Here is a 21,164-nt window from a genome sequence, read left to right as displayed (position 1 = left end):
GCAGGCAAGAAGAGCACCGATCCGCTTGGAAGCAGTCCGGGCGATTCCCGGCGAAAGCTGGCTTTCCCAAGAGCCAGTGCATGAGAAACGCGCGCCCTCCGATGGACAGCCGACGGCTACAGGCTGGAGCAGCAGCCCGCGGCACGGAGGGAGGCTGCAAAAGGAGGGAACGGAGAAGTTTTCCCGTTGCAGCTTGCACCGCTTGGGAACAAGTCCTGCAGCCTCCTGTACCCACCCGGGCCTAGAAAGACGCTTCCCGCAGTTCCGCTTGGTCTTTCAGAGACGTGGGAAAGGGAGGCCCGGATCCAGTGGCGCCTTTCCAAAAGACCGGAGGGGGGGCACAGCCAGGGCAGGATAGGAACAGCCTGCACCCCACCCTCGGGTTGCGTAGGCTGAAGGAAGCCGCCTGAGCCTGATAAGCGTTTTGCAATCTGCCTGCTGAGAAAAACGGCGCGGGCGGAGGATCTGTCCCCAGATACGTCTGCACGCCGAAATTTCGGCTTCCAGGGAGAAAGGGGGCGGAGAGGGCTAGGCGGCGCAGCGGGTGCTTTTACCAGAGCGATCTTGTCCGCCTTGGAAGAGGGTCCTCCTCGGATTAAGCGGGGTTTACAGGTAAGCGAGTGCGCGAAGGGTTTTTAAGATACCTCCCAACCGAATAATTATTGCTTTAATCCTTAAACGAGTGTAATGAAATACCGGTATATCTTACAGCCTTTTCTTTTTGACATATACGGTGATAGTTCGCCACATGGGACTTGTTGTACAGGGAGTTGTTTTGAGCTAAAACAGCCTGTGCGTTAGAGGCGAGGCTCAGAGCAACCTTGATCTAGGGCCAGGGACACAGGGTGGTTTGAAGTTTCCTTAGTCAAGATTTGTCTACTCTTTTCCGCTGTAGAGTTTGAATGATTCCACTGGAAGTTGCCTTTGTGCAAAAAGAACAACTCCTTGAACTGTCATGTGATAGGACCATCAAAGATAAAAAAAATTGGAAATGAGGTTTCTCAAATTTTGGCTTTATGCTACCAAAATTTCTCAGTTGCTGCATTACCACTGAGTAATCTTTGCTTGCCAATGAAGAAATTTCTGTGCTGCTGCCATTTGGTAGTATATATTTTTGCAAGACAGGTTTTTCAGCACTGACTCGTATGAAAATGAAATGATCTGAGACAACCATCAAACTCTGCGTTGATGTACCTGTTGGCAAAATGCAAACTCCACCGTCCCACTGGTTCTTGCATAAATGAACTTCATTGTGAATGAAACTATTGCTTGCATGCAAGCAAGACCACATCTAACACTGATTAGTGTAACCATATGTTTTTAGAAATACAATCAGATGGTTGGTGTTCTTACAGTCCCATGAACAAAATTGTGTAAATTTGTTAACTACTATAAATATCTCAACAAATTACACATGAATTTAAGTAAATTTTTGCATGGATGTCTCAAGTAACAATTATAATATAGGCAAATTTGCAGTTAAAATGCATAAAACTGATGGCTGCTGAAGACCTTTGGTCATGTGACAATAAACCAATAGGTTACTATACCAAAAAAAGATTGAGAACCACTGGCATATAAGATTGCAGCCTTCATCTCTTGAGTTTGGGCAGAGTAGGGTTACTGCTCTCCTGAGAACTTTTTTTACTGCTTTTTCTGGGGGAAATGTGCCATTTTTAGAAATGTCTTGGTTTCAGAGAATGTAATCCGTAAAATATGAGCACAGAGCAAATCACATTGTATAACTGGAATGACTTCAATGCTGATGACATCTAAAATCAAGATGGTGTGTGGGCACACTCATCTGAGAAGTTTTTAAATTAATGAGTTAATACATTTATTGGCACATATCAGGGGTGCTCCAACATGCTCCAACATGGAGGGGTGCTCCATGGATGCTTTCAGAGCCACACCCAGAGCACAAGGAAAGTGGTCTCCCCTGTTGCAGATTGGGGGGATGTGTCCAAGGTGAGTACCTTGTACCTGGATTCTGCCAGTCTGAGACAGAGGCAAGGGAGCACAGCAGGGATGGGGAACGTGATACCCTCTAGATTTGCCCCACCAAACTCAAGTCTTCCCTTAGTTGTCAGTTTCCTCGACCTTAGTTTCAGTTTTGCCCTTGTAGAATTCAGCAGGGAGAAGGATGGAGACAAAACAAGTCTTAGTTGGCTGCACCTGCCATTGGCTCTGCTGCCACCTACTGTTGGGTTCCCAGCATTCCACCCTACCAGTCCCAGTGGGCACTCACCACCATTTTGTGTTCTCATCCACGATGCCATTCAAGGAAAAGGGGTCCTTCTTTGGAGGGTGTGATTGTTGTCCTTGGTGGTGCTCATATTTGTTTCCTCTCTCCTGTACCGAAAGCGATGGCCTTTCTCAACATCATCGTCCTACTGCTGGTGGCTGGGCTGTGCATGGGCCAGGACTTCCCTTTCAGGGACCCCACATTGCCTTGGGAGGAGCGGCTGGACGACCTGGTTAACAGGCTGACATTGGATGAGATGATACTGCAGGTACAAGAAACACTTTTTGACCATTTGACAGAGGTCGCAGGGCAGAACAGGTGTGGAGAGGCCCGGCAAAAGGCATCAAAGCTGCAGGAAGGGAGGAGGGCTGGTTTGGAATTGTAAGGAACATCAGACTCCTGCTGGATGGACCAAGGGACCATTGAGTCCTGCATCTTCTTTCTCATAATGGCCAACAGATGCTTCCGGGAATTTAAGGCAATAGCTCTACCCTCCTGCAGCACACAATGGGACACGGATGGCGCTGTGATCTAAACCACTGAGCCTAGGGCTTGCCAATCAGAAGGTTGGCAGTTCGAATCCCGCAACGGGGTGAGCTCCCGTTGTTTGGTCCCTGCTTCTGCCAACCAAGCAGTTTGAAAGCACATCAAAGTGCAAGTAGATAAATAGGTACCGCTCCAGCGGGAAGGTAAACGGCGTTTCCGTGCGCTGCTCTGGTTCTCCAGAAGCGGCTTAGTCATGCTGGCCACATGACCCGGAAAAACTGTCTGCGGACAAACGTCAGCTCCCTCGGCCAGTAAAGCGAGATCCCAGAGGCCCAGAGATCCCAGAGTCGTCCGCGACTGGACCTTAAGGTCAGGGGTACCTTTACCTTTTTACCTGCAGCACACACAATAACTAGGATTTAGTTGTGTACTCTCTTAGAACATGGAGGTTCTTCTTAGATCTCATGGCCAATTGCAATGAAATAGAAAGCCTGGATAGCTCAGCTGGCTAGAGTGTGCTGCTGATAATGCTAAGGTTGCAGGTTTAATCCCTGTATGAGACAGTTGCATATACCTGCATTGCAAAGGGTTGGACTAGATGATCCTCATGGTACCTTCCAACTCTACAATCCAACGTGATAGAAATCTATAAAACTATGCATAGTGTGGAGCAAATGGGTAGATAAAAAAGTTTTCCTCCTTCTCTCTTAACACAGACAAAAGGAAGTACTTCTTCATACAACACATAACTATGAAACTCGCTCCCACAAGGTGTAGTGATTAATGGCCAGTGACTTGGGTGGCTTTTAAAAAGGGTTACACGAATTCACAGAGAATAGGGCTATCAGTGGCTCCTTAACCATGTTGGAGGCAGTTCTGAATGCTAGTTGCTGGAAACCGCAGGAGGAAAGAGTGCTGTTGCACTCAGGTCCTGCTTGTGGGTTTCCCAGAGGCTCTTCTTATCTTATTGGCCACATCCCCTGGCAAGGCAGACCCATTATGTAACTGGTGGGATGTAGTAAGGCATGTAATCCTTAACCCAATGGAATGGGCCCTTCAGCTCCTCTGGACTCCACATTTTTATGGAATGTCCCAGGGGGTGTAGAGAGAGGCCAGGAGGGCCACATTTGGCCCCAGGACCTGAGGTTTCCTACCCTTGCGATGCATCTTTACTTGAGAGTAAGTCTAATTGGATTCAGTTGGACTTCTGAGTAAACATGCATGGGAGTGGGCTGTAAATGTTGCAAGCCTTGTTAATTAATTTGGAATAACAACCATGTTATGATTGCCTTAGCATAGACAGAATAGATTCCCTGCTTCTCTCACAAGTGTGGTTTGAAAGGAGGGAGGAAAATCTATCACTGGTTACTTGGTGTTTAGAAGTATTTAATATGCACTCAGTGGTCTAGTGGGCATTGCCATCCCAGTGCACAAAGGAATCAGCCCTTTGGGATTCCCTGAGCTGTAAGCTTAATGCCACCTCATTGCAAAACAAAGGCCGGGTATGGAAGAGTTCTGAGGGGCTGCCTCATCTGCTGACTGGTGCTGTGGCTTGTTCACCCGCAGATGGCAAGAGGAGGGGCAAAGGGCAACAACCCAGCGCCGGCCATTAAACGACTGGGCATAGGGCCCTACAGCTGGAACACGGAGTGCCTGCGTGGAGATGTTGGGGCCCCAGGATGGGCAACTGCTTTCCCCCAGGCCCTGGGCTTGGCTGCCTCCTTCAGGTATGGCTGCTGTTGAAAGGGTGGGTCTTGGCTGTGGCTTCTCCTAGGTTCCCCTTGATTCCCTTTCAGCCTACTCTACTAGTGTCCCATTTTGGCCCCAACAGAGTTGCTGGGACTCTGTCCCCTGGGAGGGCCCACTAGGGCTTTGCCATGATCCTGCCCTGTTGAGTGGCAGACAACCATGAGCCGCCATTTTACATTTCCCAGTGTGCTTTGTAGGAACTTACCCCATTATACTGATGAAACCTTTCTGGCATTGTTTCTATCACCTTATAATTTTTGTTTTTGTTTTTCCAAGCCTACTCAGATTTCCAAAGCTAACGTGCATTTTAACCTGTGATTTTCTTTTGCGATCATTTATATTTTTAACTATTGATCTTATTGATATTTGGAATTACTTTTAGATCAGCTTGTTTTTTAACTTTTGACTTTCCTAGATCATTTTAATGTATTTTTAAATGTTTTCTGTAAACTGCTTAGAGGTTTTGACATCCGAGCGGTAGAGAAATGTTATTTTTAAAAATTAAAAAAAAATCACTTTCTGAGGGATTTTTTTGAAATTTGTTGCCTAGCATGTGGAGGGGTCCCTTGAGTGCAGGAAGGGACCCTAAAAAAACCAACGCACCAAGGGTTCCTTCAGCCCTGGAGCCTAGTGGCGTAGCGTGGGTTGTCAGCACCCGGGGCAAGGCAAGTAATTTGCGCCCCCTAACCCGCACGCCTGGCACCCCCCCTCCACAGTGGGCGGCGACCCGGCGGCTCGGATCGGATTCGCACAGACAGCACTGCAGTGAGAGAGAGTGAGTGAGCCAGGTAGGGGCAGAGAGCTGTGAGTGCGAGTGCGCCCCCCAAGATGTTGCGGCCGCCCCCCCCGCCACGCCACTGCTGGAGCCAGACCTGGCCTCATTCTCTATTTGCGCCATCTCAGCTCCTCCTAAAACTGCTGCCTGAAATTTATACTTCTAATTATTAGAAATGGTTGCTGATATAAGAGAAGCAATTCTGCTTGGTTGCCAGCTGTCTTCTCCCCCCCCCCGCCCCCCGTCCTGAAGTAAGGTTCCTGAATGACACAAAGCCCTGTCAGATGGCAACCTGGCCTCCATTTCTGTCAGTTGCAAGAGGCAGTGTCATTTTTTCCAGAGAATTGAAGTTTCTTTGAAAGAGGAATCACTTCTTGAGATGTGTGCACACATTCCCTCGTCACCTCTAGTAAACGGGTTTTGTATAATTTAAAAAGCCATGTGGATCAGAGACTGAAGAAGGAGTAAAGAAATACGGGTGCCTCTTGAAAACCAGATTCAACCCTCTGAAAAAAATATTTTCTAGCCTCACTGAAGTAGTCAGTCTATTCCAAGGCCTGGGAAGCTGATGTGATTTAAATGCCCCTCCACATAGCCAGTGTGGTGTAACTGGACTAGGAAAAGGGATCAAATCTTCACATAGTTCTGAAACTCAGTTGTGAGGACATTTTTGCCTCAAGCATTCAGTCAAACAGGACCTAAAATGTCTCCTGAAGTGCCTCTGCCCAGACATAGTTTTGCTCCACCCCCATCCCAGCCTCTGCCTTCAGCTTCAATAGCAACTTGCTAGATCAAAATGCCCTTTTTGACTTCCTCTCCACTGCTGCTTCTCTTTGCTGACAGCCCTGAGCTCATCTACCGCGTGGCCAATGCCACAGCCACTGAGGTCCGTGCCAAACACAACTACTTCATCTCCGTTGGTAACTATGACGACCACACTGGCCTGAGCTGCTTCAGCCCCGTGTTAAACATTATGAGGCACCCACTGTGGGGCAGAAACCAGGTATGAATGGTTTAGGAAATGGGGACTCCACAGGGGGGAGGATACAGAGGGATGGGCAGACCTGTTCATTTCAGTTTCTCATTTTCTGCTCTTAAGTTCAATTCTCCACATTTCCACATCAGTTTGTGATTTCCTTTCTAAAAAGTCCTCACGGTAATTCATCAACATTTTAGTGTGGATTTATCCTAATAAAAGCATAGTGGTGCCTAAAGTGGGCAATAAGAGCCAAATATGGCTTATTGGGGAACACATGACCTGTTTCTGGTCAAAGGTGTTACTCCTATTACCAAGTTTGGAGTATCGGGATGGCTATTTTTTCTTAGATATTTTCATATTCCATTTATTATTTACTTAATTTTGTAAGAATAAAAATGCAGGAATATGAAAAAAAACATGAGAAAATATGAGAATAATGCTGCTTGTTTTAAAATATTTTACCAAAATATTCCAATACCATCAGGTACAGTGGTACCTTGGGTTAAGTACTTAATTCGTTTCGGAGGTCCATATTTAACCTGAAACTGTTCTTAACCTGAAGCACCACTTCAGCTAATGGGGCCTCCCGCTGCCGCTGCGCCGCCGGAGCACGATTTCTGTTCTCATCCTGAAGCAAAGTTCTTAAGCTGAAGCACTATTTCTGGGTTAGCAGAGTCTGTAACCTGAAGCGTATGTAACCTGAAGCGTATGTAACCCGAGGTACCACTGTATATGAAAAATGTAAATCTGACAAACAAAAGCGTTTTGTAACAGAAATCTCTCAATTCGAATCCGAGATAGTAAACTCTAAAAGCAAAACCCTCTCCAAAGCATACTGACTCCTCCTTGACTGGGAAGTCAAGGAGGAGGAGGTCACTGCAGCCATGGTTAGGTGGTCACAGAACTTTGGGTATTCAATAACCATGCCACAGTGGGGAAATTTGTGGAAGAATAATTGGAAATTCACCAACTGTTATACTCTAAAAGAAAACTTCCTAAAAATGCAACACCAATGGTATCTAACACCTTGGGAATTGTCAAAGATGTACAAAAATGTCCCCAGTAATTGCTGGAAGTGTGGAGATAAATCCGGCACTTTCTACCATATGTGGTGGTTATGCAAAAAAATCCAGGCATTTTGGGAGGGTATCCACTTAGAAATACAAAAAATAATAAAGACTTCCTTTAAGAGAAAAGCAGAAGCTTACCTCCTGGGGATCACAGATTTGGATATCCCACAAAAAATGAAGAGTACCGTATTTTTCGCCGTATAGGACGCACTTTTTCCCCTCCAAAAATGAAGGGGAAATGTGTTTGTGTTCTATGGGGCGAATGCAGGCTTTTGCTTCAGGAAGCTCTCCGTAAGCCTTGGGAGCCCGCGGGAGTTCCCGTCGGGCTCCCTAGGCTTGCAGATAGCAGTCTGCATCTTGAAGCCTGGGGCGCGCTGCACAGCGCGCCCCGGGCTTTGGTTCCCCAACCTAGTTTGGATCTTGGCGGTGGGGAGAAGCGCGCTTCTCCCTGCCGCCAGCCACACAAGCTCGGGGGACAGCAGGGAGGCGGAGCGCCGCCATCCCGCTGTTCCCCGACCTGGTTTGGGCTTCAGGCAGATATCCGCAAGGCGTGGGAGTCCGGCAGGAAGTCGCGCCGGTCTCCCAAGGCTTGCGGAGAGCTGCCCCAGCCCCGCGCCTGGAAAAAAAAAATAATTTCCCCCCCTTTATTCTCCCCCTCCCCAAAAAAACTAGGTGCGTCCTATGGGCCGGTGTGCCCTATGGGGCGAAAAATACTGTATATTTTTATATGCTACAGTGGCAGCAAGAGTCCTTATCGCTACAAAGTGGAAGAGTGGTGAAATCCCTTCTGTTCATGAATGGATCCAAAAGTTGACAGATTATGCAGAGTTAGATAGTTTATCAGAAAAAATAAAGAACAAACCAAAACAGGAATCATCTCAAAATGGGAAGTCTTTAAAGTTTATTTGAAAACAATTGCAGTAGTTTAAATTCTGCTGCAGCATTTGAATAACTTTAGTAGTAGATTTAAGAAAGATCTGAAACCTTAGATAAATCAATAATTAGTTAATCAGTTACTTTAAGACAAAAACGTATATGGGCAACAAATAATTAATAATTGAAATAAGGAATGGGCTGGAGGTCGGGTCTATAGTTCAAGGAACACTTTTTGGTTCATTGATTTGTAATTCATATTGTCCTTATCATGGTTTGTTTTGTATTTCTTGTCTTGTTTTTCTTTTTTTCTTTTTTGGTGTATCAATAATTTTTTTTTTAAACCAAAATTCATGTACAGTGGTACCTCAGGTTACAAACATCTCGGGTTACAGACTCCACTAACCTGGAAGTAGTACCTCGGGTTAAGAACTTTACCTCAGGATGAGAACAGAAATTGCGCGGCGGCAACGTGGCAGCAGCGGCAGGCCCCGTTAGCTAAAGTGGTACCTCAGGTTAAGAACGGTTGCAGGTTAAGAACAGACCTCCGGAATGAATTACGTTCGTAACCAGAGGTACCATTGTACTGCTTAAAATATAGACACCAAACTATGTATGGTTCAAAAACAATATAGGAAAAATAAAATACAAACTAAATAGAACATCATAAATCAGTAATACAATACACTAACTGGGTCACACGGCAGGAGAAACTTGTGTAAGTAAAGAGGTCTAAATAAGTGGCTAAGATGTAATGCTGTTGGCATTTATCTAATTTCCAAAGGGAGGGAATGACTGTGGCTCTCTCACCAGAAGTACCAGACAGCAGGTTCCTTTGTGGTGATGAAAGGTGTGGACACCAGGAACTGAGGGGAGGGGGAGGGGGAGGGATGTGTCACAGAGAACGGGCATGACCTAAGTCTCTGTCTGTCTGTCTATTCTTCAGGAGACTTACGGAGAGGATCCATTCTTGACCAAGGAGCTGGGTGTGGCTTATGTGACAGGGCTGCAGGGTGACCACCCCCGCTATGTCAAGGCCAGCGCTGGCTGCAAGCACTTTTCCGTCCATGGGGGCCCCGAGAACATCCCTGAGCCCCGTTATTCCTTCGATGCCAAGGTCAGTATGACTGGCAGGTTGGGATCTGGGAGGTGGCAAGGGCTGAATGGAGGAGGTTTCCTTGTCCTGTGTGCTGGCTCATTCCCTCCCTCTCCCTGCTTCCGCCATCATCATGATCATTTATTTGTATGCCGCCTTTCCATAGTAAACTATGCTCAAGGCAGCTCACAACACGAAGAAAGTTACATACAGTGGGCCTGCACAATTTGTTTTTGCAATTGTGGCCTTAGGCTCATGGCTGAAAAATAAATAAATGGCGTGAGGGGGAAACCTGCTACAGAAAGAGTTTGTAGAGCTCTGCACCTTGTTTTTCAGCCTCTGGGAAGGATGTGTGAGGCTCTGGGACTCTCCCAGGACCCTTGTACAACCTTCCCAAAGGCCGGTGAGTGAGGCAAAGGGCAAGGCCCAGGCCCACTCTGGACAGATAAGGGTTGGTTAATTTGGTGGGTGGGTGATTCTGGGGGGTTTCCTGCCTTTGCACATGGACCCCGGAACAGAACCCTCACATAAGTGGTAGGCTCACTGTAACTCACTAAGTTACAAGTTATAACAAAATTGAGATAATCAATTGGTTAATGAAAGCATCTCATTAAGAAATATTCAATTCAATTAAGCAACCGCCTTTTAATTCATAATAAGAACCATAGAATTGGAAGGGACCACAAGGGTCATCTAGTCCAACACCCTGCAATACAGAAATATTTTGCCCAACATGGAACTCAAACCCACAACCCTGAGATTAAGAGCTTCATACTCTTATACAAAAACTTGGATCACAAAAGCAGCAAAAATAATGCACCACTGAAATTAAATATTGGCTCCAAAATCTTGAATCCCCTAAACCTCCCTTTCAAACTGTTTCTGCTTTGTGAGTGGGATTCAATCACATACCACATACACTGGGCAAGCCATTGTGGTGTAGTGGTTAGAGTGGTAGACTCGTAATCTGGTGAACCGGGTTCGCTTCCTTGCTCCTCCACATGCAGCTACTGGGTGACCTTGGGCTAGTCACATTTCTTTGAAGTCTCTCAGCCTCACTCACCTCACAGAGTGTTTGTTGTGGGGGAGGAAGGGAAAGGAGATTGTTAGCCGCTTTGAGATTAATTAGGGTAGTGATAAAGCGGGATATCAAATCCAAACTCTTCTTCTTCTTCTACCAGCAAATTTGGGTTGTGCAATAGAAGTTGATTTGGTCTCTTGCACAACAAACAGCAGTGGGGTCTGTTCCCCCACTGCTGCTCCTGAGCCTCATAGCTATCCCCCTCTGCTGGCGGGCAAGGCTATGTGTTACATGCAGATTGCTCTGCACTCCCCAAATTATCCTGCTGCCTTCTGATACAGTAAAGGGTGTTGTTGTGTTGCCAGTGTTCAACTAAGAATCAACAGCCAGTCTTGTTGACTTCTCTACACAGAATGGGGAGAAAGACACCATCTTGTTCTTTGCTTCAGGCGGCAAAATGTCTCGGGCTGACCGTATTTCTAGGTGTCCTGGAATTTTGCCAACAATGTTTGGGGTGGTGGTATGCCAGGAGGGAATGATATCTGTGCTCTGTACCAGGTGGAGGAGCGTGACTGGCGCATGACCTTCCTGCCTCAGTTTGAGGCCTGCGTACGGGCTGGAACCTTCAGCTTCATGTGCAGCTATAACAGGTATGTCTGGGTTCTCTCCCTAACTTTTGGGTGGCAGTGGGACATTAGGCTTCGATCCTGATCCCAATTAACCTGAGAGTGGGCCCCCATTGAATTCAGTAGGATGTACTTCTGAGTAGACATTGTTAGGCTTGTGGCCCCCAAGGTTTCTCCCAAGTGAATGTGGCTGAAAATGTTTCCCACCCCTGCGCTAAAATTACGTTGATTGTCATTAGAGCAGGGGGCATTCCAGCTATGCTTGCAACACTTTTGAACCTGATAGCTTTCTTTCTCGCCTCTGCCAGGATTAATGGAATCCCCGCCTGCGCCAACAAGAAACTGCTAACAGACATCCTGCGTGGAGAATGGGGCTTCCAGGGCTATGTGGTGAGCGATGAGGGAGCTGTGGAGCTGTTATGGCTTGGTCACAACTATACCCACAGCTTGCTGGAGTCTGCCATAGGTGAGCACTACCCAGCATTGACGTCCGGCTCTCAGCCCAGAGTGGGCAGCTCGTCATAATGAGGACGGGATGAGAAATTAGATCCAGTTTGCACTTTAATGAGAACATAACCCATTTTGTAGGTCTTGGACCAATAACATGAATCAAAACACAATTATCTTTCAGAACCCACAGTTGTCTTAATTTTGCAACGCAGTTCTCCAGTCAAATAGTTGGCATCTGTCTGCCTTGGGAGCCAATGAAGGAGTATTGTGTACAAAAAGGATTATATATGGGGAATGTGTGGATAAAAGTCTATATATTAATGAAAATAGCATACACAGAAATGCATTATATCAGGACGTGGCTTGCAAAATGGTGTACGCTACTCAAAGCTGCATACCAGAATGGGTATATCTTATTAGAAATTAGAAACTTTAGTCTGAATGTAGAGCACAAAGCAATCTATTATGTATTACCGTGATTAATATTTTTGTCCCATTCTTCTGCTTGTAACGCATTCAGAGGTGCTTATGTTTAAAAAAGATACAATGCAGTTAAGTTCAGCTGAGGAAAAGTTGTGTCTCTGAACTCTTGGACTATAATGATCCCAATTCTCTACCTCTCCTGCTGCAGCTTCTGTGAATGCCGGTTGCAACCTGGAAGTTTCATACGGGATGGTGAACAATTCTTTCACGTTTATAGGCCAGGCTGTTGCCAAAGGCAACATCTCCTTGGAAGTAAGTGGTTCCACCCAAGGGGAACAAGGAGTGGGAAAAGGTGGGTCATTGGATGCAGTTATTAGTGACCATCCAATTGCAGCTCACGCATGCCAAAATGTGAACTCATCCTATTTCCTACAGAATATCCTAGATAGACAATGGCGCCTGAGGAGCATATTCCCTGTGTGAACATTTTAGTTATTTAGTTAAGATATTTAAATATTGTGTCTCCAAGTAATTTCCATAAAAGTAATACAAAATGGAAAACAGATTAAAACATCGGAAAATAGAAAAATTAGAACAGCATCCATAGTGCCTCCCCAAAAGACTCTTACCTCTTGCTCCAGAGAGATCTGGTGCTTGCTGGATGTTTTAGACTAAGCTCCCATCAGTCCCATTCAACTGTCCCTTATTTGGCGGGAAAGTCTCTTATCCCAGCGCTGTGTCCCGCTGCTGTCCCTTATTGATGATGTCCCTTAAATTTCCTGGGTTTCAAAGGAAGCAGCTCCTCTCCCTCCCTGCCTGCTGGCCAGGGAGGAGGGAGGCTCCAACTGTGTTTCTTGGCTGCGTTGCTCACCCAATAAGGAGTCTAAGAACGACTGGGGGGTGGAGCTTGCATGCCTTGTGCCGATCAAACTGGCAGCATTGCCTGGGGACTCGCCTTTGCTCAGCGCTTCCCAGCGGAGAGGTGACGGTGGTTTTCCTTGCTGCATCCCCTTTGCTGGGTTGCTGCGCTGTGGGAACCACCGCTTGAGGCTTCGTTTGGCTGCTGGCTGGGCTTTCTGCCTTTGGCTCGGAGGGGCTCAGAAGTTGAACGTGCCCGTGTTCGGAAAATCCCTTATTTTGGCTGCTGATCCCTTATTTTTGAGGCCCCAGCCAGCATGGCCAATGGTTAGGGATGATGGGAGTTGTATCCCAAAACACCAGGAGGGCACAAGCTTGGCTGTTCCAGAGAGTAGTATCGACACCAGCAGGTTCAAATTTTGAGAAACAGGTTTCCTGACAGTACAAGGTGTTCATTAGTGGGACAGTGTGTTAGAAGGGAGTGGCCTGTTATTAATAGGTTTTTTTAAAAAGCAGAAGCTGTATGACTATCTTTTAGGGATGCTGTAACAAGGGTGTTGCTCTAGATGCCCTTTGAGATCCCTACAACATTTTTAGTAGTCTGTGGTTCGAGGCTTTTCCTCCCCTTATACACATTCTGCTTCTGTTCCACTCCTAACTCTGAGACCAATACATAACGAAGAGGAAATGATAGTAAATAATAATGTTAATACAATACATGATATCGCTACTAATATTTCCTCTGTCCTTGATCTCAGTAGTATTTGAAGCAGAGAATATAGCCACACCAAAAAGATAGCTCTAACATACTAATTCACCAATGAGTTTCTTTAATTAACTTGTAAAATACAATCCTAGCAACTGTCTTCACAGCAGGATTTATTTGTGTATTTTATTAATAGCCTCAATCAAATGTTCCTTTGCAGTAATCTGAAATAAATCCATCTGGTCCATTTACTTACTATATTTGATGTTTTCTAATGGCTTGGTTTTCCTCAGTATTTTGCTTCTCTCCATGTGTAATTGCTGTAGGCTTAAAACCTTTTGGGATCTTAAGAGCTGTGTATGTTTCTGTAATATTCTACAAGCTCTTCAGTTATATATGACATTGCGGAAGGGGAGGCGAGTGAGGCTTGGCTGACATGGTTTCACAGGAAAGGTGGGGAGTGGGAGTGAAGATCTTTCACCCATCTCCATCCTTCCATTACACTGCTGCTTCACTAGCCAGCTCTGTGCCTCCCCTTTCTCCTACTATCTCCTGCAGACGATCAGGGGCAGTGTCCGCCCACTTTTCCGCACCCGCTTGCGCCTGGGTGAGTTTGACCCACCATCCATGAACCCCTACAATGCCCTGGGACTGGAGGACGTGCAGACGGAGGACCACCGCCAGCTAGCTCTTGAAGCTGCCATTCAGTCCTTTGTCCTTCTAAAAAACCAGCATGGGATGCTACCTCTTAAGGCCCCTGACGTGTTGAGGAAGAACATTGCAGTAAGTGTTCCACCATAGAGTGGTGTGATGGGGAGGGCATCTCGTCCCTTTCTCGTTCTCCAGAGTTGCATCGCCTCTGGCAACACTGGAACAGGGCAGACTGCAAAAGAGAAACTAAATGCAGAACTCAGTATTGAAAGATTAAACTATTGATTTACTGCATTCTGTGCTTTGCGTGCATTAAAGTTTCTGTTTCAAACCCTGCCATCTCTAGCTGAAGGGTGGAGAGAGACCCTTGTCCCAAGTCCTTGAGGAATTGCTGCCAGTCCTGTGCTCGGTGGACTTGAGTGCAACTGCACTGTCCCCACTTGTGATTTCCAGCAATTGGCTGGAATGGCAGTGACCATTTTCTGTTTTTCACATTAGGTCTCAACCCCTACATGTTGAGACACAACAAGTGCCCACTATTTGCACATTCTGGAAGCAATTTTTTGTTCCAGCAGACTTTCCCAGCTGGATAAAGGGGTGTTTTCCATGAGTGTCTACCTTGTGTGGTTTTAGTTCGGTTTTAAATCCATTTGCGCGCTCTCTCTCTCTGTGTGTGTGTGTGTGTGTGTGTGTGTGTTTAATTATCTTCAATGTACATCACCTTGAAACTGTTGCTTGGAATGTGATGAATAACTTAATAATGTTGCATGGCCCCTGGTCCTCCCACTCTCTGAATCATCTGAATCCCATTGTGGCCCCTAATTTCTTCTTGGCAGGTGGTTGGGCCCTTTGCCGACAACCCTAGGGTTCTCTTTGGGAACTACGCTCCAGTCCCAGAGCCTCAGTACATCTATACACCCAGGTAAGTCCTGAAGAAACCTCTCCTCCCTCTTGATCCATCCTTGGAAGGCATTTCAGGTAGGATGCTGGACCAGCTGTATCTTCATTTAAATTGAATCTACACCCTAGAGTTGGCCTTACTTTTTGCATGCAGAGTAGGGCCATCTTTGCCAGACAGATTCTGCAACAGACAAGAAATTACAAGAGTTTTCAAAAGGGACTGAAGTCCTTCAGGCTGAGGACATGCTGGGTGCCAGACCCATAACTGCCCTTTAAGTAGGGCTGTCTCATACACACATCCTTGTTTGATGCAAGGTTGGCTCCCTCGGCCAATAAAGCAAGATGAGTGCCGCAACCCCAGAACCGTCCGCGACTGGGCCTAACGGTCAAGGGTCCCTTTACCAAGGGTAGAATAGTTGCTGTTCCAGAGCTCAGAATGGCTCATTGCATTTCCCATCCTATCCTTTAGGGTCTGACCTGCTTAGTTTTACCAGTAGAACCACATCATGTGCATTTCAGAGTCAGAACCTCTCTCTGGAAATGAAGCTTTGAGCATTCCTACACCCAACACTCTGCTTTCCCCCTCCCACACCGGGCACTTATTTTCCATTTTCATTTACTTCCCTCTTCTGCCTTTGCTTCAAAACAAAAAAACCCAACCCTTAGTGTCAAGGCCAGCTCTCGGGAGCCAAACACTCTGTTAAAAAGAAGCAAATACACTCTCATCAATGCAGTGAATTGTAGCCACAGGCTTTGGATGTGCATGGTCCAAACGTTCAAGAAGCCACTGCCACCCCAGGATGCCAGACACAGCCCACCACCCTGTATGGCCCTGCTGGGTCTCCATAACCCAGCTGGCTTCTGTTGCCTACTCAGGGCAGTAAATACATGGTGAGGTGTATGTGTGTGTGTAAGGTTGGATGGGGCTAAGTTCCAGGCAGATCCCACTATGTGGCTGGTTTGGCTTTGCAGTCCATGGGTTATGCAGGCCAAATCCAGATATTTTTTGGCAGGGAACAAATACGTTTCCAGTGTTTGCCCTTAAGAAACTGAGAGCTGTTCTCATCTCCGCCTGGTGCAGGAGGGGCCTGGCAACAATTGCGGCGAATGTCACCTTTGCCGCTGGATGTACCTTACCCACGTGCAGCACCTATATGCCAGCCCAAGTGAAGGCTGCGGTAGAAGCAGCAGACATCGTGGTTGTGTGCTTGGGTACAGGTAAGCCCCACATCTGGTGAAGAAAAAGGGTAAGAACAGCACCATGCTTTTCCCTACGGTGCAACATTCACTTCACATATTAAGTAGTGAGACCCAGGAGACCATCTGCTTGCTGCAGCACTGCAGGCACTGATTCTTTAATTTTAATTCTCTGCCTATCACAGGGTGGGAAATCCATGTGCATTTTTATATACATACAAATGCATCCATGCCCACATACCTTGTGGTTATTTTCCTCTGTGCAGTCAAGTACATATAAAGCCCCTTCCATGCCTTGGTCATGTAAAGAGGCCTCCCCAAGTTCAAGGACTGCATGGATCGCCCTGCTCCTGACCTCACACAACTTCCTTGGCCCAACCTCTGTGGGCATCTGCAAAGGGAAAGCTTTTTGCAATGGACCTTTTTGCAAGATGACAACCTGTGCAATTGGAGTTGAATGGCAGGGAAAGCCATGTGCATAGAGGTCTGTGCAGGCTTCCATATCTGTGTGTGCACAGTGCACAGACTTGGGTGGGTGCGTGGGATTCTGGGGAAACTTCAGCCAGCAGCAGGGCCAGCCTTGTGGGTTCACAATCATTGGTTCTCATGGAGCCTCCTTGAGGCATTAATCATGACAGCAGGGAGCACAGATGTTATGGTCAGTGGTGATGGGAGCTGTGGTCCACCAGCATGCAGACCTCAAGCCACTCCATCAGTGGAGCCTGGCTTCTCAGTAAGACTGATGGACATCTTCTTTTGCTTTTGGAGAGTGGTACTTTGCCATTTCTCAAACTTTTGGAAAGGAGATTTTCAGAGAGGAGCCTCCTTGGTTTTTTTAGGATGAGGACAAGAGGGAAGGGAGTGGGTGGGCTCTGTTTAACATGCCTTCTAACTTCCTCTGCCCAGGAATGGATCTGGAGGCAGAAACCAAAGACCGGAAGGACTTAGCCTTGCCTGGCCACCAGCTGGAACTCCTTCAGGATGCTGTGGCCTGGGGTAAGCCTGATGTTTTTGCCCCGGGGGAGACTACATGAGGAAGGGGGATGCCAAAGGCACTTGGTTGCACCAAACACTATAGAAGGTGGGGCCTGCAGGTAACCCACAGCAAGCAGCCAATCTAAACTCTTCTGTGGCTCATGGGCAGTTGTGAAATTGAGGTGTTTGGTGATGGTGGTGGGGCTCCCTTGGCAACTGTTTAGATTTACCCTTAGGAAGCTGCCAATGTTGAGTCAGGCATTGGTCCATCTAGCTCAGGGTTGTCCACATCAAGGGCTGCATTCCTTCTGGGATAATCAGTTGGGGGCCACATGCTGGCAGTGGACAGGGTCAAAGGCATCAGTGGGTGAGGCCCAGAGCCAAATGAGGACAGGGCATGCCCCATTTGCATCTCTCTACCTGCTGCCTCCTTCCCAACCAGCAGGCTCTGGGGTAGGGAGGAATTGGTCTCACCAGAGGTCTCAACTGATAACTTGCATAAGTCTTTTGAAAGTAGGCCGTATGTTCCCCGAGGGCTATTGATGCTCACTGCTGGCTGCTCCCAGAGAGCTTCCTGGCTGAATAAGGATTTGAACCTTGGACTTGAAGTTCCACGCTCTCCAGAGTGTTGGGTTATGGCTCATTAATGAGTGTTTGCATGCATGGCATTGATTTAGCCTGTTTATTAATTGCTTAGAGCTTTGATTTCAGCTGCTGGACGTCCAGTGATTCTGCTGCTGTTCAACGCAGGCCCGCTTGACGTGAGCTGGGCCAAGGCACAGGACAGTGTGGGAGCGATCTTAGCCTGTTTCTACCCAGCTCAGGCTACCGGCCTGGCTCTTGCCAAGGTGTTGGTGGGAGCTAAAGGGGCAAATCCTGCTGGCCGACTCCCTGCTACGTGGCCTGCAGGCATGCACCAGGTAAGACTAGGATGTCCAGAAATTTGTAGGTAAGACAATCCCTGCCCCCACAGACTTTCAGTTTAACAGACATGACATACAAGAAAAAAGGGGTGGGGAGGGAGGGAGGAGGAGGAAAGCAAGGTCAGGCACCAGTTCTTAAAGCAGGAATGGGGGTTTGGCTCCATGGGCTAGATCCATATCAGTATTAGCCATGTATTATGACATCACATGATAGACAGGTGGGTTGTCCCACTCACCTGTCAAAATTCCTTGTGGGGTTCCCACACACCCACTAGCTGGTTTGTGGGTGCTTGGGAACCACAGCACAAGGAGCCTTGCTAGCCTTATGCTCAACATTTTGGGAAGCACAGTGCGCTGGGATGGCAAAGCACTTTTTTGTCCCGTACTTTTTTGTCCCGTCCTCTAGAGAAAGGAAAGAAGCCTGCATTTTATAGCCTTTATTTGCCATGCACCTGTTCCCTGAGCAAAATTTAACCCTCACTTGTCAGCCTACAAGTGGGGTTTACATTCTGCTGCATTGGCTGCAGGTGTGTATTCCTTCCTGGCATCCAATGAAATATGGGCATGTTTTAAGAGTGTACGTGAACCTGAGCCTTGCAAGAAGGAACTGAGCAGGAAAAGCAAATAGTATTGTGGATTTTGGAGGACATGTTAACTAAGACTCTTTACAGGCACCATGGGAATTACTGGCAAGCACACTGGTATCCACAGGTGCCGCACTGGCAACCCTGAGCTAAGATATACTCCTTGCTATTGGTTGTACCTTGTGCATTTCCCACCATGTGCCTCCTCATTCAGATTGTCTTGGCCCATGGGCTTCTTCCCATGCCGTTCACTCATTTGTGGCCGTTACCACAGGTTCCACCAATGGAGAATTACACGATGGTTGGACGGACATATCGCTACTATGGGGACGAGGCTCCGCTGTACCCCTTTGGCTATGGGCTCTCGTTTACCACCTTCCAATACAGTGACCTGGTGCTAGGTGCCAATGTCGTGCCCATTTGTGGTAACCTCAGCATCTCTGCAGTAGTGAAGAACGTGGGCTCCAGGGATGGCGAAGAGGTGAGGCAGCATGTGTGTATTTGCCCACAAACTGGGATAGCAGGGAGAAGAGGGAGGAATTCAACCATTGCCGTAGCGCTATGGCAATCATTCCATCAGTGCAAGCTTTTTCAGATGGAAAAATCCCCCCTCCCCTCCATTTGGAACAATCCACCCTCTCCTCCTCCTGCTGTTCTGGGGATTCTCCTGATGTGCCCAAAGCCAGTTTTCGGGTGGGGGAGGAAAGCCATATAGATTTTCATGAGAAAGCAATACAACGACAATATAGAAATTAACAGAAGAGCAAGCTTTTGAGGATACCTAAAGCAGAAGACTTTAGAGTCCAAATGACAGAGGATAGAGGTCACTTTGACCAGTGTTCCACAGTCTCAGGAAGGCAGACAAATGATGGAGACCTTGTAAATACCCTTTAACATATTCCAGAAGTGAGCTTCAAGTAGCAGAAAAGTCAAATGGTTTTGCCCTTGGGCAGTTTTATGCTGAAAGTCAATTTTCTGCAAGTGGAATATGCAAAAGTCTCTGAAGCCATTGCTTAAACGTTTAGCTGACTGCCAGCTTCCAGGTTTTTGCAATTTCTCGGTGAGCAGACAGTAACAGGAAATATATTAATGCGGTATGCCCCCATTCCTCATTGCCATCTATCCTGCCCAATATTTTAATGGGGAGCTTGAACCAATGATACCTAGGGCTAAGCATAGAAAAAGACTGTGGAATCTACATCCATTTAAAAAAGTAAGTTTCTAGCTCAAGCCAGGGAGATTTCTGAGCATGAGCCTGAAATTGGTTCCTGTTCCCTGCCCCAAGTGCGCTTGCAGCTCCTTACTGAATAGCAGGAACCAGAAAGCCCCTTCAGCCACTTTGGTTTGATGAGATTGGGATGGATCTTCTGAGCTCAGTGTTGCTTTTCCTTACAATAAGCAGAAGTAGAATAAACCATGCAAGAGACTCTATGTCAAAATGCATCATTTTATATAGGCCATGTATTTCAGATCTGGAACTAGTGGGTGAGGTTTTGGGAGAGGGTGTTTTGGTGTCCTTGTCTCTGGGTAGATGGGACATTATCCCCATGCACCTGCCTTTTGTAGTTTGCAGTTCAGGCTACTTCCAAACAATGCTGCTGCCTCCAACACATGGAGGGGTGAAAACTCCTAGAAGAGCCTTGGGGTTTTCTCCTCCTAACAGTTCCTTCCTTCTGCAGGTGGTGCAGCTCTACCTCCGCTGGGGAGGGGCATCCGTGCCAGTGCCACGCTGGCAGCTGGTTGGCTTCCACCGGGTTCCAGTGCCTGTGGGACGTGCCGTGAAAGTACCCTTCCAGTTAGACTTCAGCCAGAGAGCCATCTGGGCTGGGGAGTGGCGCCTGGAGCCTGGCACTTTCACCCTTTTTGTTGGGGGGCAGCAGCCCTTCCAAGAAACCCGGGCCCCTTCTAACATCCTGCAAGCTGATTTTACAGTCTCCGGGAAGGCCTGCCGCACCGTCCAATGCTAATCGTCGGAACTGATGAGGGAGGAGCCCCCTGAAAGGCAAAAGGGCATCTTACTCGGTCAGGCCATGTATATATGAGATGAGTTTCTGCATTAAGAAAAATGTGCAGGAGGAGGGAGAGTGAGGCCCTATGAACTGTGAGGCCCTATGAACTGTGGGAGAGGGTAATATCCCTCTGGATATACGCCAGCCTTGTTTTTGTGGCCTGGGCGGCAAGAACTGTTTTCAGTGGAGCACTGGTGAGGCTGGGGCTGATCTGGAGAAGAAGGTTCTGGGATAACAGAAGGTTGTTCTCTGAAAGGATGATTACAGTTTGCTTTTTAAAGTCATTGATCATGTCTTCAGCTAGCTTTGTTAAAGTGAATAGGCAATAAAGGGCTCAAATAGCAGCAAGCGGAGGATGCTTGAAAGATCCTTGTTTTGGTCTGATCTCATGTGTCATAGGCACCTGGAGGTGGGGTTTGGGGCACTTACATCATTGGAACTGGTAGGGCAGAAAGCAGGAAAGCCAACAGTTTTTCTTCTTTTCTTCTTTGGCGATCACTCATAGCCGAGTAAGATTGTCTTCCATGAACACGGTCTTAGCGGTGTGTCCGTAAGTGACTGTGGAGGC

At 47.2% G+C, this 21,164-nt stretch overlaps 1 protein-coding gene across 1 annotated transcript; it reads left to right on the top strand.

The window, feature by feature from the left end:
• Window positions 1-108: 108 nt before the first annotated feature.
• On the top strand, window positions 109-20,949 carry LOC310850328 (uncharacterized protein). Its single transcript, XM_083751715.1, has 15 exons — window positions 109-612; window positions 2,365-2,513; window positions 4,298-4,458; window positions 6,099-6,258; window positions 9,124-9,294; window positions 10,853-10,944; window positions 11,229-11,386; window positions 12,002-12,105; window positions 13,916-14,140; window positions 14,845-14,930; window positions 15,990-16,126; window positions 17,012-17,101; window positions 17,792-18,000; window positions 18,862-19,068; window positions 20,267-20,949. Exons 2-15 carry the CDS (start codon window positions 2,367-2,369, stop codon window positions 20,552-20,554), a joined length of 2,235 nt encoding a protein of 744 aa, XP_083607841.1. The 5' UTR covers window positions 109-612; window positions 2,365-2,366; the 3' UTR covers window positions 20,555-20,949.
• The last annotated feature ends 215 nt before the right edge of the window (window positions 20,950-21,164 follow it).

The sequence above is a fragment of the Podarcis gaigeae genome, assembly GCF_964106915.1.
Source record: "Podarcis gaigeae genome assembly, chromosome: 8".
Taxonomy (NCBI): Eukaryota; Metazoa; Chordata; class Lepidosauria; order Squamata; family Lacertidae; genus Podarcis; species Podarcis gaigeae.
Note: the sequence above shows the minus strand (reverse complement) of the source record. Positions and strands in the feature narration are given on the sequence as shown.

Bases quoted from the DNA above. Each gene is read 5' to 3' on its own strand.
- LOC310850328 (XM_083751715.1), top strand. From the start codon at position 2,367: ATGGCCTTTCTCAACATCATCGTCCTACTGCTGGTGGCTGGGCTGTGC. The intron at 6,259-9,123 runs GTATGAATGGTT...TCTATTCTTCAG, and splicing joins CACTGTGGGGCAGAAACCAG to GAGACTTACGGAGAGGATCC. The intron at 17,102-17,791 runs GTAAGCCTGATG...CTTTGATTTCAG, and splicing joins TCAGGATGCTGTGGCCTGGG to CTGCTGGACGTCCAGTGATT.